Here is a 15,732-nt window from a genome sequence, read left to right as displayed (position 1 = left end):
TCTAAGTAGATAAAGCAGAAGAGCACAGGACAGCGGTTGAAAAAAGATATTGTGATGGGCTCATTGATTATGGGGGATTGCTAGGAGAGATTTGAAGGAGGGGGAAGATAGTGTGTTTGGGGACAAGGGGAGACTGCTCCAGGGGCTGCCTGAAACAGAATAGAGGAAGACAAAACAGTAAAACAAGAGAATTAGAGTGAGCATGTATGGAACTTTTGTGTGAATATCATAATTGCAAGATGTACCTGCCAGTGCCAGGTTCTGAAACTGAATTTTAGTGAGACTTGTTATACCAAATTGTGGGATTGTATACAGTAGGATTTGAGTCTGTAAGATCATAAATTCAAGCAAGACTTAAAGGTTGGAGGAGGGGAAATGTCTAGACAAATAAACTATTCCTGTTTTGAAGTGTTTGACCAAGAGGAAGTAGGGTTTAAAGTTGCTTCCGTGAATGTATTATTCTAGTGGGAGGGCACTTCCTGGTAAGTGGTTATGGTGGGCTCTATGGTCCTCCGCTATGGTCCTTTTTGTCAAACAAGTCAATAATTTACCATGAAATGTCTGATCTAGTGGGGTGGTTATTGTTGGCATAAAAAGGTGGATAATAGCGAAAATGTCAAGAAAATAAAGTGGCTTAAAAGTTGCAAGCTGTAAAGATGTGATCTCAATAGTAACCAATCAGTGAGCAAAAAGAAAAGGAATACTTGTGGCACCTTAGAGATTAACCAATTTATTTGAGCATAAGCTTTCGTGAGCTACAGCTCACTTCATCGGATGCATACTGTGGAAAGTGTAGAAGATCTTTTTATATACACACAAAGCATGAAAAAATACCTCCCCCCACCCCACTCTCCTGCTGGCAATAGCTTATCTAAAGTTATCACTCTCCTTACAATGTGTATGATGATCAAGTTCGGCCATTTCCAGTACAAATCCAGGTTTTCTTCCCCCCCCCCCCCCCCCCCCCCCCAACACACACACAAACCCACTCTCATTTGTGCTGGAAATGGCCCACCTTGATTATCATACACATTGTAAGGAAAGTGGTCACTTTAGATAAGCTATTACCAGCAGGAGAGTGGGGTGGGGGGAGGTATTTTTTCATGCTTTGTGTGTATATAAAAAGATCGTCTACACTTTCCACAGTATGCATCCGATGAAGTGAGCTGTAGTTCACGAAAGCTTATGCTCAAATAAATTGGTTAGTCTCTAAGATGCCACAAGTACTCCTTTTCTTTTTGCGAATACAGACTAACACGGCTGTTACTCTGAAACGAATCGGTGAGCATTACTGTGGTCTCTGTATTCCATTAGAGTTGTAATTTACTGCAATTTCAATGTCCTGGTGACAAACTCTTTTTCCTGTTTTCATTACGTAAGGTTATACCTCAGTTGTTTTAATGTGCCTAACACAGAAATGTACCAGACCGAGTTCACGGAACATAGATCTCAGTGTCGTGCCATTGACAAGCAATAGGTCAACTGGAGTGCATGTGAGAACAGTCACAAAAGTAGGATGGCAGCAAGGCTGCTAGCCCTTGTATTTTAATACAGTTGTGACAGGATCCCATGTGGAGAACAAGGGCTGGTCTACAGTAGAGTTAGGTTGGCTTAAAGTACATAGCTCAAGGCTGTTTAAAAAAAAATAAAAATTCCCTTCCTGTCCAATGTACTTATGCCAACCTGAGCCCCAGTGTAGACATTGCTAGGTTGGTGGAAGAATTCTCCTGTCAAGGTAGCACAGCCTCTCGCAGGATTTACTGTAGTGACAGAATTCAGAGGAGCAGCCGTGTTAGTCTGTATGCGCAAAGAGAAAAGGAGGACTTGTGGCACCTTAGAGACTCACCACTTTAACCAATAAATTGGTTAGTCTCTAAGGTGCCACAAGTCCTCCTTTTCTTTTCACAAATTTATTTGAGCATAAGCTTCACTTATGAAGTGAGCTGTCGCTCACGAAAGCTTATGCTCAAATAAATTTGAGAGTCTAAGATGCCACAAGTCCTCCTGTTCTTTTTGTAGCGACAGAAGAAGTCATTCCATCGCTGCCATAAGTGTCCATGCTACAGCAGTACAGCTGCAGTGTTTCTAGGGGGGATGTACCCGAAGACTGGAAGGGGAGCAGAGCAAATTTGAACGGGGTTGCTTTAGAAGGAAAGAACTGGGCTTGTAATGGCTGAAAATGAGAATAGAGACTAGAGGGCCAAAGTAGAGGAGACTATAATAGCCCATAACGTTTATGAACTGAAGGCCCAATGGCCCATTTAATTTAATTGCTAGAATGATCTCTGTAAGTTGCTTGTCTGGAATGCAAAGTGCTTCCTAAATTGGCTACAAATGAAAGGCTGATTTAGGTGGAGCTGGATAGGAGGGAGCGGAGATAACTGTAGAAACATTAACTTGTGTTGATTTTAATGTCATGTATGCTAAGATCTCCCGAAACCAATATACCATGGCTTTTCGTTGAGAAATAGCATACTATCACTTGGATTTACAGTTCTTGCAAATCTGAAGGTCTGGTTATGGTATTTATGTGACAGTTGCACCCAAACTGTGCTGAAACTGTACAGAGTTTCTGGAAGACTTTCTGCCACAAAAAGCATATTATCTAAAATTTCAGGAAACTGTATCTGAGGATAAGTAATAGACATATAGCTATACATTTAAAGCAGTCTGGAAAGCTTATATTTATTGTGCCATTCAAACCATAGGAAGTATTTTCACACTGACTTCGCGATGCAGCTCTTTACTTCTAAGGTGATCTGACTGTTGAAGTCTTTATTCCATGCAAGTTTCCAGATGGAAGGTAAACACTTCCTGTGAGGTCCAGTTTAGAATTAAATTTTTCAACCTCTGTGTAAAGGGCTCCCCCACTAGGGGAAAATCAATAATGCACCATTCTTATACATCCTTCCAAATGAGGATTTCAAAGAGTTGTAAATATCAATGAATTAAGTATCCCAACTACTTCATGAAGTAGTTGCCCCTCCTGTTTTTAGATAGACTGGCCAACTTGAAACATGAAAATATCTGGCACTACTACCAAGTCTGTGCCAAGAAACCCACAGGTATCTAGCCTAGGGGTGAAATAGATATGATTTGTAATGTTTGATGGCTTTGGTCCCAGAAATCTGTTTACAAAGCAGGTGCCCCCCAGGGGGCATTGTGTTTGACAGTTTGGGTTATTTTATCTGAGTGTTCATCCTGGATTCTTTGGGCACAGGGTTTAATATCCATACCAAAAGGAGTGGATAAGAGCCTTTTGCTCCTAGGCAAAGAATTGTTGGGAGGGAACCGCTGGCTCTTTTCACCGCAAGGAGGGTTATTGTAAGGAATTCTCACCTGGTGCATATACTTGATGCCCATTTTTAAATTCTGTGAAATACTTGTTTAATATACCTAGGGTAATCAGTTATGAAGCTTCACTGATTCTGGTCTCTTTGTAAACCAAACCTAGGCCTCGTCTACATTTAAAAGTTCAGCTGACATAGCTACAGCACTCAGTGTTGTGAAAAACTCACACCCCAGAGCTCTGCCAACCTGATTTCAGGTGTAGACGCAGCTAGATCAATGGAAAAATTCTTCTGTCAGCCTAGCTGCAGCTGCTTGGAGCAGTGAATTACCTACAGGAATGGGGAAAAACCTCTTCCGTCGCTGGAGAAAGCATCTATGTTACAGTGCTACAGCAACTGCGTTGTCATTGCTGTCCGTAATACAGACACGGGCTTAAATCTTCCGAGGCTAAACCTTTACGTTGGTGGGAATCATTTCAAAGTGTTTCAAAATAACAAACATCCCTGGTTCGGAAAATAAAATGTGCTAAGGAACTGCCTTTTATGGCTGTCTGCAAATATAATTTGGAAAGCCAACATGCTTCCCCCTGATGTTTAAATAAATTGCTTACTCCTAGAAAGCTCAACAGTGAAATTAAATGAGTAGAGAGAAACCTATTCAGGAGAAGCATCAATGGGATAGTTTCATATCTCCCAAAAGAATATAGAGCTTGGAGAACGTTCACGAGAAGAAAAAAATTCTGTTGGAAAAAAACCTGGCCAAATCGTTAGGACACTTGTTTCTGCCTAAATTTTATCTATTTTAACTATTTGATCAGTTAGGAATCTTAGCAACTCAGGCCTTTAAGACCGTGACTAAGACAGCGGACCGCACTAAGGGAGAATTTGAGAACTGTGTTTTCAAATTATTTTTGTTTTGCACAAAACTGGAAACACGTTTTTTCACACACACAGCACTCTAGTTTACAAACCTATAATGGTCTCGTCCCGAAAGGCTTCAAATTCTAAGTAGCCAAACAGAAAAATATTTTTTCTCAATTATTAAATATGTTGAGTATTTGTAGAATTCAGAGGGATAACTTATAACAATTGAATGTCTATTATACAGTGAGTTTTGCAAATCAGAAATCCTAAATGTGACTAATTATAACCTGTTGTAATATCAAAGAAACTAAAAAAAAAAAAAGCCAGTCAGAAACCCAATATGCTTTAATCCCTGTGTGCATAAAACAGACTAAATAAAGCAAACTAATACATTGTAAGAATAAATATAAATTTAAAGTGGAATTTTGAAAAGTGCCTTTGTAATTTGATTGCGTATCCCATTGACTCAAGTCACTTAGAAGCAGGGTCCCACTGAAGTGCTTTTTAAATTTCACCATAATTTTTACACAGCTTGTTTTCTTATGATTCGTAAATTTTTCTGTAGTTATGTGCTTGGGTCATAGCATCCAGGGAAACAAATTATGCCTTGGGTACTAAAGACTATTGATTTGATTCTCAGTTACGTTAATACCCCTTTACACAGCTCTGGCATTGTTAAAGTGGTGTAAGGCTTTATCTACACAGTTACACTGGTATAACTTAGGCCTGGTCTACACTGGGGGGGATTGATCTAAGATACATCTACTTCAGCTACGAGAATAACGTAGCTGAAGTTGTGTATCTTAGATCGACTTAGAATCACTTACTTTGCGTCCTCGCTGCATGTGATTGGTGGCTGCTGCTCCCCTGTCGACTCCGCTTCCGCCTCTCGCTGTGGTGGAGTTCCGGAGTCAACGGCAGAGCGATTGGGGATCGATTTATTGCGTCTACACTCGATGTGATAAATTGATCCCCGATAGATGGATCACGACCCGCCAAATCGGCGGGTAGTGTAGAACATGGCCCTAAAGTGTGAATTTAAAACTAGTATAACTAAACTGATGTAAATGTCTATGTGGACACTCTTATAAGCTAGAGCAGGGATTGGCAACCTTTGGCACGTGGCCCATCAGGGAAATCCACTGGTGGGCTGGGATGGTTTGATTACCTGCAGGGTCCGCACATTCGGCCGATAGCCAATGCGGATTGCTGTTCCAGGCCAATGGGGGCTGCGGAAAGAAGTGGCCAGCAAATCCCTCGGCCCATGCCACTTCCCGCAGCCTCCATTGGCCTGGAACGGTTTGCAGCCAGTGTGAGCTGCAATCTGCCGAACCTGTGAACGTTGCAGGTAAACAAACAGTCCTGGCCTGCCAGCGGATTTCCCTGATTGGCTGTGTGCCAAAGGTTGTCGATCCCTGAGCTAGAGGAAGGCCATGTCTACACACACTGCCACTTACATTGGCAAAACTTACAGGGAGTGTGGAAAAAACACCTCCTGAGCAATATAAGTTTCGCGGGCATAAGTGGTAGTGTGCACAATGCTATGCTGGCGGGAGAGCTTCTCCGTTCGACATAGCTACTGCTGCTTGTGGCGTGTTTGTATTATGTCTACAGGAGAGCTGTCTCCTATCGGCGTAGAGCGGCTACACGAGCGATCCGCATTGGTACAGCGGGGCTGCTGCTGTAAGCTCAGTGTAGACGTGGCCTAAAACTGGTTTTCTTCGGTTTCGCTGAAGTTGGTTGGAAACACATTTACGTTAAACCAAACAAGCTACTCTTTTACCCAGTTTTTGTACTAGTACAAATATTTTGCATAGGGATGTGAATGTTTTTTACCCAAATAGTTATACCAGCTCATCTAGTATAGAAGCTGTTACACTGGTTTAGCTTTATTCCTTTTCCTGCACAGGAAAAGCTATACTGATAGAAGGCACTGCATCCGCCCCAGGGGGAGAAGGGGAGGTTGTACTGTTTACAAGTGTAGCTAACAATACAATTTCTGTGTATAGACGAGCTTTTACACTGAAATGATTGTCCACACAGGGGTTTGCACTTGTTTACTTAAACCAATTTAATTAAACTGATGCAGGTTTGTGTACAGATAAGCCCTAAGTATTGTGATGAATTCTCAATCACTGGAATCTTTTAAATCAAGATTGGATTTTTTTAAGAGCGAGATGGTATAGTTTGAACAGGAATTATTTCAGGGATGTTTGACCTCCTGTATAACACAGGCTGTAGGACTAGAATAAAAGATCAGTGGTTTCTTCTGGCCTTAGAATCTGTCTCTATATGTATAATTAATCTAAGACTTGGTCTAAACTGAAAAATATATCCGCATAGGTATTTTGGCCCGGGTTATGGAAGAAAAATACCAATGTAGCACAGCACCAAAAGGCCCGGTCGAGACATATCTATGTTAACGAAAGAGGGCTTCCGTTGACATAGCTAACTTCATTTGGAAAGGCGGTGTTCCTATACTGACCAACTCCTGTTGATGTAGGCTGAATCTATGCTATAGGGCTGTGCCAACACATGGCCGCATAGTCTCCGTAGTGTAGACATGCCCTCACTTTAAGGCCCATTTACGCTGCCAGAGTGGTGTAAAGAAGCCTTGGAGAAAATGCCTTTGCCTTTAGGTGCAAACTGCTAGGCCATTGGGTCTTCAGAGAACTTGACATGTCAACTGGAGAAGGAAAATAGGTTCTATAAAGAACTTTGAGGGAGGATGTTTATGTTCAGCTGCTGCATTTAGTGTTGGTTTTGAAGACGCACTCCTATTACAGGTGGCAGAAAACAGAGGAAGTATTCCTCAGCCCCTTAATATTTACTGAGCACCCTTCACGTATATGGCAGCACCATTTGTTCATCTTTCTGAAGTATTGAATATGCTTGTCTGGAGATCAAGGAAGCTATATTCATCGCTTTACCAGTACTATTCGTTCGTGTCCATAAGAGGATTTTTGTTTGGTTTTTTTTTGCCTATCCTGCATTTGACAGGAAGACAAAACAAAGCCTCACTTAATTTTATTATTTCTCTTACAATGTAAGCTTATCCTTCTGGCCATTCAGAAGCTAACAAAAACTTGCTTTTTTTTTTTTGCTTTTTAAATTGTCTCGGCTGATGTAGCTCAGCATGCTGAAGAGGTCTGATGCTGTGTTTCCTGTGCTTTATTCTCAAATCTTCTGCTGCATCTGAAATTTTCACTGCATTGGAAATCTTGACAAGGATGAATTCTGGAGCTGATTAACCTTGAAAGACCTGCAAGTGGGGGGGCGGGGGTGTGTGTGTGTGTGACTACTTGTATCAACAGTACAAATGGTAATAAATGCATCTGAGCATTGCTGCATTTATACAGTCCTGCACAGCTGTTTCATTGTAAAAGGCACATTGGTTCCAACCACAATACAAAAAGCTACTGTGTTGGGGGACCTAGTTACAGCGCAGCTGGGAGTTGTGGTTTAGGCCCTTGTCTAAATTCAACTTGCGCACTGGCTTAATTAAAGGTGTGATTATTTTTTTCTAAATCCATTCCGTTAACTTAGTTCAAAAGGCTCTGTGGATCCTCCTAATTGGATTTAAACCTGGTTTATGTGGGTTTAGCTTGTATTAGTAAATTATAGGTGCAAGCTAAACAGATCTAACCAGTTTTAGATTTTTGGAAATCTTGACAAGGATGAATTCTGGCGCTGATTAACCCTGAAAGATCTGCAAGTGGGGGGGGTGGGGTGGGGGGAGGAGGTGACCACATAAAGGTTTGCCCTAGATTTTAATCTGATTTTAAACGGCTGCTGTTTGTCTGTATGCCAGTCCTTAAATGAGGTTGACCTGTGTAGTAACTAGGTGTACAGTGTAGTTGTAACTAGGTACCCCAAGAGGTCTGCTTTCTATAGAATAAGCAGAATAAACTACGTATTCATTGTAAAAGGTGAAAAATCAAGGAAAGACACGAAAAGCATGGTGTCCCATAATGGCTTATTAAGAGAAATAGCTTCTTTAGGTGTGAATGTTTTGGCTGTAGGAAAGCCTCCAACAGTTCCATTTAATCTGAGTGTGTGGGTAATCGTTGTTTGTCAGTAATTCCTCCTCTTATATTTGTGGGTGATCAGAAAGATGTTTTTCTTTTTTCATTGCAAGAGGTAGCACTATCTCTCAATGAGTGAATGAGACTGATATTGATCTCTGCATGCAGTATTGTAACCATGTTGGTCCCAGGATATTTAAGAGACAAGGTGGGTAAGGCAATATCTTAGACCAATTTCTGTTGGTGAGAGAGAGACACTTTGGAGTTTACACAGTGCTGGAAACAATCGCTTAGCAATTAGTGAGGAACTTGACGTGCTAGAGGTTAACCTCTGTGACTGTCTGGTTTAACTTCAGTGTTGGCTCACTTTAGACAGAAGTGATGGTGTCCTATCTCACTCAAGGCAAATTTGGGTTCAGAAAGTGAATTACGATAATATTTGAGGTATAGCCGAATCTGAAGCCAATAATAGAACAGGTCTCAAATACTGATTTATCTGAAGCTTTTCTGATCCTGTTTACAGTGTTAGTCATATCAATCTAACAGAGAAACACTAATGGGAGTGGAAGGGAGGGAAGAGATTGGATAGTTTTTCAAAAGATGGGCCTTGTAAAACATTTAACACATGATGAAAATAAGTTTATCTTGAATTTTAAAAAAACCCAAACAATAGTGAAATGTTTGCATTTAACCCACTTCGGTGTTTTGGTTGTGGTCACTACTTCAGCATTGTGCTCATGGTTCTTCAAAGTGAAGCTAACTTTTATTATGCAGGACAAATTCAGTGTGGTAAGTAAAACTGCATACATAGGGAAAAGTATTTTTTTTTTTAAGGACATTTAGAATTTTTTAAACAGAATCTCAATGTTATGCTGACTCATTCCCATGTGGATTTCTAGTGAAGTGTGTGTTAGGTAAAAACTAGATTTTTGAAGGGAAGAGATTTAAAACAAAATGTTCCCTCTGAAGCATCTCTGATTCTGTGGATGAGCTTCCAGGGAGTACAGAAAGGATTTAGAGTAGTAGTCGTGTTAGTCTGTATCCGCAAAAAGAAAAGGAGGACTTGTGGTACCTTAGAGACTAACAAATTTTATTTGAGCATAAGGTTTCGTGAGCTACAGCTCACTTCATCGGATGCATTCAGTGCTGTAGCTCACAAAAGCTTGTGCTCAAATAAATTTGTTAGTCTCTAAGGTGCCACAAGTACTCCTGTTGTTTTTTTTAGAAAGGATTTAGCGTACATTGGTGCAACCTGAAAGCATTGTAGATGTTGTACATGTTAAAACCAGTCCTAACACTTTTTTTTGCATTAGTGTTTGTTGCTTTTACAGCAAGCAGGAAACTCTACCCATGGTTTACATTCCTCAGTGGAGCTAATCTGATTTAGACAATATGTGTAGATGAAGCGATAGTAGTTCTTGTGTTCTGAGACACTGACTGGGAATCAGGAGATTCTAGATCTGCCACAAGCTTCCAGTGTCACCTTGAATCAGCCACCAAATCTCTGTGCTTTGGTTGTCTATCTGTTAAATTGGGGGAGAAAGGGTTGAAAAGGGGGGGGTAGTTCTCTGCCTCACAGGAGGTGTTGAGGATGAATATATTAATACTTGTGAAGCAATCCGATAATTTTGCAGTTAAACAAATAAGGTCAATGGCTGGAAGTTGAAGCTAGTCAAATTCAAATCAGAGTGCGCATTTTTAATTGTAAGGGTAATTTAACTGCTGAAACAATTCACTCAGTGATATGGTAGGTTCTCCATCAATTGACATCATTAAGACAGGTTTCAGAGTAACAGCTGTGTTAGTCTGTATTCGCAAAAAGAAAAGGAGGACTTGTGGCACCTTAGAGACTAACCAATTTATTTGAGCATGAGCTTTCGTGAGCTACAGCTCACTTCATCGTGAAGTGAGCTGTAGCTCACGAAAGCTCATGCTCAAATAAATTGGTTAGTCTCTAAGGTGCCACAAGTCCTCCTTTTCTTTTTATCATTAAGACAGACATCCAGGCTTGATTTAGTGATGTGCTGTAGCTCAACTACAAGTCATCAGGCTGGATGTAGTAATTACGGGGTGAAATTCTATGACCTGCGCTAAACAGGCTGTCAGACTAGCTGACTACAGCAGTCCCTTCTGACCTTAATCTCTGTATGAGCTCTTGCTTTTAAGGCTAGCGTGTGTGTGCTTGTGCTTCAGGTCTTTGAGGTATTTGTTGTAAAAATATTGGGCATTGCTGCGGTGAGTAGAAAGCACTCTCTTATCCTAAACAGAGTTTTGAGACCTTGGTCTCGTTTTGTCTGGATTATGAGATAGCGCCCTCTAGGCTGCATGGTGCCGCTCCAGCTTGCCCTTGCTGTAACAGCCACAGTGATGGTGAAACCACAAGCAGATGTGCTGCATAAAAACACAACCCGAAAACTAATGAGGGTGTGGATGTTTCTTCATTTGAACCCTGGCAATTAGTCTGCTTAAAGTTCATTGCTGTGTCTTCAGAACTGAAGTTTTCCATCAGTTTCACCTCTGAGATACTGACATTCGTTTGCATGAGGCAGTTTTCGAAGCAACTGTAAATGCTCTGGGTGAATGGGTGTAGGCTGGTTTTGCTTCTTTTTTCTACATTTCAAAGGTCAGTGCTTTGCTATGTAACTTTTTTAAAAATTGCTGAAACCGTCAAAAGGAAATATGAGATTATCTTTGGTTCCAACAATATACAAGCTCTCCTCTAAAAGCTGTGTAAACACTGAATATAGCATCTGTCAGAGGTTAGGTAGCATGTAAAGGATGAGTGTGTGACCCAGAGCTAGAATGTAGAGACGTTTCTATACCTGATTACCATAACCACAGCAATGGTCCCCACGTATTGACAGCAAAAAACTTGCTTTATACTTGCATATTCTAATGTTTCTATAGCCTACAAATGAGGACAGTCCAGAAATTGCATAAGTGATAAAAAATATTATGGCTTTTCCATTGTGATTAGCAAACACAAACAATTACATTAAGCTGATAAACAGAAAATTCAAATATAATGCTTGCTTGTTTGCTTACTTTAGTTAGAGTTTGAGATCTTTATGCCATTTTGCAGTTTTGCTCATCTTTCATAGGCCTAGAAATTTTTGACATTTGGTAGGGTAAATGGGTTAGTCTGTCTTGGTAGGGTACTGGAAATATCTTAATCAACCTTACACACACATTCTCCCCCCCCGCCCCGATTTGCATAGGAAGTTTCAGTTTAGAATGATTTTTTCAAACTGTTTATATGCCCTGAAAATAGAGCTTTGAAAATAGCCCCTTAGCTACAGTGCTGCTTAATCTCTCCAGGATATTTGCTTGGTCCAAACTTCTGTGGATGCATGCATTGATTTCTGGCCTAGAGGAACATAGCAAATCCAGATTTGCTATGCCTAAGTAGGAGCACACACCTTGCATATCTCTCCAACTCTTTGGAACTGTTTACATTTAGATTACATAAATCTTGTGTCTGGACTTAAATTTTTAGGACTGGCTTGTTTGATTCCTAGGAAGAGATTTAGCCATTGGAAGGATCTTTTTCAATACACCTCTTTCCAGAGGCCTTTCACTGAGGAGAGTAGTGACTTTATGGGTAGAAGGAGATCTTACATAGAAAATTGCAAAGGCTGCTAAGCTGATTCATATTTCCACCAAGCTGAAGTCCATCATCATTATCTTTACAAGGTGGACTTGGCGGGTTTTATAACTGCAAAATCTGAATGGAAAGTTTTGCAAATAAAGCTGTTCACCAGCTATTTCATAGCTTTATTAGCGGTTGGTTGTTTTTAAAGCAAGTGCATGCTGAAGTGGTTTCTGCCTAGTACAAAGTTTGATTGGTCAACTATTCTAGTCCAAAGGAAGGATAATTTTTTAACCTGAAAAGTAGTTTGTTTTGTACAGACTGCATCTACTAATAAAAATCAGTTCTCATTTTTTTTTTCTTGTGAATTACAAACATGCTTTGAAGAGGAATGTCTCTAGATGAGAGGTCAAGGATGTACTGGTTTCAGTACAGATATCGAGATATCCTGCGAATTCTCTAGATAAACTAATTTATTTTGCTGACTACTTGTCTACTGTTTTGAAATAAGTCCTGCTGACTAAAGGAATGGCTTTTCTTAAATTAGTCAGCTTTTGTATTCCTTTAATTAGTAAAGCTACTTCTCTGTACACTGAATATTCTTTGCCTCACGCTGTGTTTCTGGTTTTGCATAACGTCTCATTTTTAAGTTTAGTTAAAAAGTTCTGGTATCACAAGCCATCACAGTTCCTGTCACATAATTTAGGTGTATTGAAACAATTAGGGTTCTGTTCCAGGAAACAAGAATAGCAACATAATTCATATGCTCTATCAATTAGTGAATAGTTAGGCAAGCAGCCACCTCTAATCCTGAAACAAAATTAGTTTTTAAAAGATGAGAATGAACCATCTGCTATTGGATACTTCCCAGTTTGCTCATAGCCTGCATTGCCAGGCTAATTATTTTATACTTTGTAACATGAGCTGTGTACATTTCATTCTTAGATTGAAGACTAAGCTTTGATCTATGTCCCAGCTGTTTCCAACTGCCTGCAAGGAATTCATGATCACATGACCCTGGATATGGATGTCGTCTTGTCGGATTTTGTTCGCTCAACGGGGGCAGAGCCAGGACTGGCCAGAGACCTACTTGAAGGTAAAGAGTGAGTGATGGGGTAGGAACAGTTAATTCTTCAGTAGGTTTTGTGTTGGTATAGATGATAGAAAAAGGAGTCGATCGAGAGGGGTAGGTAGGCTGTTAGTGGGGGTAGTACTGCACGTATTAAGATTACCTTTGTAGTTCAATTAGTGAAATCTTGGCTTGATCTCATGTTCCATGTCAATACAGTAACAAACCTCAGCTGATTGCTAGGGATAGAATGCATAAAACAAAAGTATAGTGTTGGAATATGCCTTTTTATTCTTGCGTGATGCACACCATAAGCAATCATCTCAAGGGCTAACAAAAATTGGTGTTTGATCAGAGGTGTTTTCTAAAGCTTGAACAACTTGTACTGGGAAAAGAGCCTTTAGTGTACTCTACCATATGGTTATTTCAGAATTTTGTGAGTGATTATGTTGTAGAGGTGTGAATTTCACATGTGCCCCTTTTGCCTCTGAACTACTCACTTGTAAACTTTTTCTGCTATTACTTTGCCATAACCTTGATCTTGGATTAAGACTTGAGACAAATTCACTGCATCTGTATTATCTCTGATTATTTAATCTTCTATGCATTAAGTAGGCAGACAGCTTTTATCATAAAAATTGCAGCTTTCAAAACTGTACACAACCCTGGGGATGTGTTGTGCTTTAGACATACAGATCCCAAAGCAAATGCAATCTGAATTATAAAATCTAATTTGGAATCGTTATTTCTCATTAAATTAATTCTACATTTCTGATCAGTGTATGAATATTAGCTCTTGCCTACATAGCAGTTCTGATAGCATACAATTTTTTTTTCCATAGGAGCATAGGTCAGTGGTTCTTAACCAGGGATACGCAAACCCCTGCAGGTGTGCAGAGGTCTTCCATGGGTACATAAACTCATCTAGAGATTTGCCTAGATTTACAACAGGCTACATAAAAAAAAAAGCACTAACAAACTCACTACAAACTAAAATTTCATACAGACAAGTTGTTTATCACAGTATTTATATTCCAGTGGATTTATTTTATAATTATATGGTACAAATGAGAAAGTAAGCAATTTTTCAGTAATAGTGTGCTATGACCCTTTTTTTGGTATGTTTGTCTGATTTTGTAAGCAAGTGGTTTTTAAGTGAGGTGAAACTTGGGGTACAAAAGACAAATCCAACTCCTGAAAGGGAAACAGTAGTCTGGAAAGGTTGAGAGCCACTGGTGTAGGTTAATCGTCTATCTTTGTTATGAAAATAACTGTGTTTATAATTTTTGCTGTTTAAAATGACATCACACTTCAGTCCAGTCTCCCATCTAATATTTATAAACACTTTCAACCTGGTGGCAGAGTACTGAGGGGGAAAATGAGCAAGTCTTCTCCCAATCTCTGTCAATCTTAACTATAGATATTTTAACAATTCCAGTTTTGGGTAGATAGTACTTCAGTGTGGGTTTTTTAATGTTCTAATCAAATTAAGATGCTAGCATGCAACTGTTTTTTTTGTTCTTTAATGGGACATGCTGTCGGTTTACTACTAGTGCTAACGAAGATGGGACCAGCTGCCGATATTTTTACTGCTGTCATGTAGCCCACTTAGAGAAAAACTAGCCAACATTTCAAGAACATCTACATCCAACTTGCACTAGTTTCTCTGCGGTTACTACCAGTTTGGATCTACAACAGTAATGAGGTACAGGCCCTAAAGTTGTCAGTGTAGATCCAAATTCCTTCACCTCTTAGCTTCCGTTTCCCCCCTTGATAATGCCCCTTGAGGGCTGAGGATTGGCTCATATTCATATAGAGAGCTTTTGCTCTTCAATTACTTTGGGTGATGGGCAAAGTTCCCATTTACTTTACTGGAGCCAGGATTTCACTTTGTGTTTACAGATGGTAATATTGTCGAGAAGGAAGTCTGTCGAGTGTGGGTTTTGTGGTGTTTATATATCTTCTGGTTTCTAATTTAAGTTAGTGTTTCATTTTAAGGATTTTGAATGTTGTCTTTCAGGGGAAATACTTTAGCTTGAGATGGAGAGGTATTTTATAATTTTTCTCTCCCACTCCAATACTTGTGTGGTTAGCTATTTTGACAGCTGTAATCTTAATTAATTTTCATAATTCACTAGCAGAACTGCAGTCTTATATTTTTTTTATTTGCATTATCATAGTGCCTAGGAGCCTCAGTCATGGCCCAGAATCAGAGTTGCTAGGCACTGTACAAACACAGAACAAAAGTAGTCAGAGTTTACCATCTGAGTATAAGATGAGATAACAAAGGGTACAGAGAGACCAGCGGGAAGGTTCAGGGAAGCAATAAGACCATGTGGGTCAGCATGATAGACTGTGGTCTCAGCACACAATCCATCTAAATGTTGTCCAATCTTTCTGTTGGCCTGGCAGTAAAGGAGAGTTTTGAGATGGGTTTTTGAAGGAAAATGAATTTGTTTTGTGGATGTTTGAGGCACTCCTCACAAGTGTGAGGAGTAGCATGGAAGAAAGCATGAGGTTGCCTGTTCGAATATATAACAAGCAAGTGATGGAGGCTGATGACAGACCGGAGTTGACTTTTTGATCCTGAATGAGAGAAAAGTAGGGTTGGGAATAGGCTGTGAAGGGCCTTGCAAGTGCAAAGAGGTAGATTGTTTGATATGTTGGAGAAGAGGGAGCCAGTGGAGGGATGCAAAGAGAAGAATGACCTAGTTAAAGCTGCGGGTAGGGAAATTATCCTGGCAGCAGCATTCTGAGTGGATATGATGGGGACAAGATTGCATTTGTCAAGACCAAGGAAAAGGATGTTGCAGTAATCGAGATGTGAGGTGGTGAGAGTTGTAGCTGTGTGGATGAATAGGAAAGGAGATATCTTAGCGTGAGATGTTATGCAGT

The 15,732-nt window shown here is 40.0% G+C and overlaps 1 protein-coding gene across 2 annotated transcripts in view; it reads left to right on the top strand.

Annotated features, from left to right (window-relative positions):
• The window catches only part of OTUD7B (OTU deubiquitinase 7B), a 70,915-nt gene that overhangs the window by 20,770 nt on the left and 34,413 nt on the right, over positions 1–15,732 (top strand). The window contains exon 2 of one of the 2 annotated variants that reach the window (XM_048827989.2): positions 12,714–12,864. The exons of the other annotated variant lie outside the window; for it this stretch is intronic. Within the exon in view, the coding sequence (XP_048683946.1) occupies positions 12,780–12,864 (85 nt within the window). The 5' untranslated portion in view covers positions 12,714–12,779. The remainder of the gene's footprint in view (positions 1–12,713; positions 12,865–15,732) is intronic. 2 annotated transcript variants of the gene reach the window in all.

The sequence above is a fragment of the Caretta caretta genome, chromosome 24, assembly GCF_965140235.1.
Source record: "Caretta caretta isolate rCarCar2 chromosome 24, rCarCar1.hap1, whole genome shotgun sequence".
Taxonomy (NCBI): domain Eukaryota; kingdom Metazoa; phylum Chordata; order Testudines; family Cheloniidae; genus Caretta; species Caretta caretta.
Note: the sequence above shows the minus strand (reverse complement) of the source record. Positions and strands in the feature narration are given on the sequence as shown.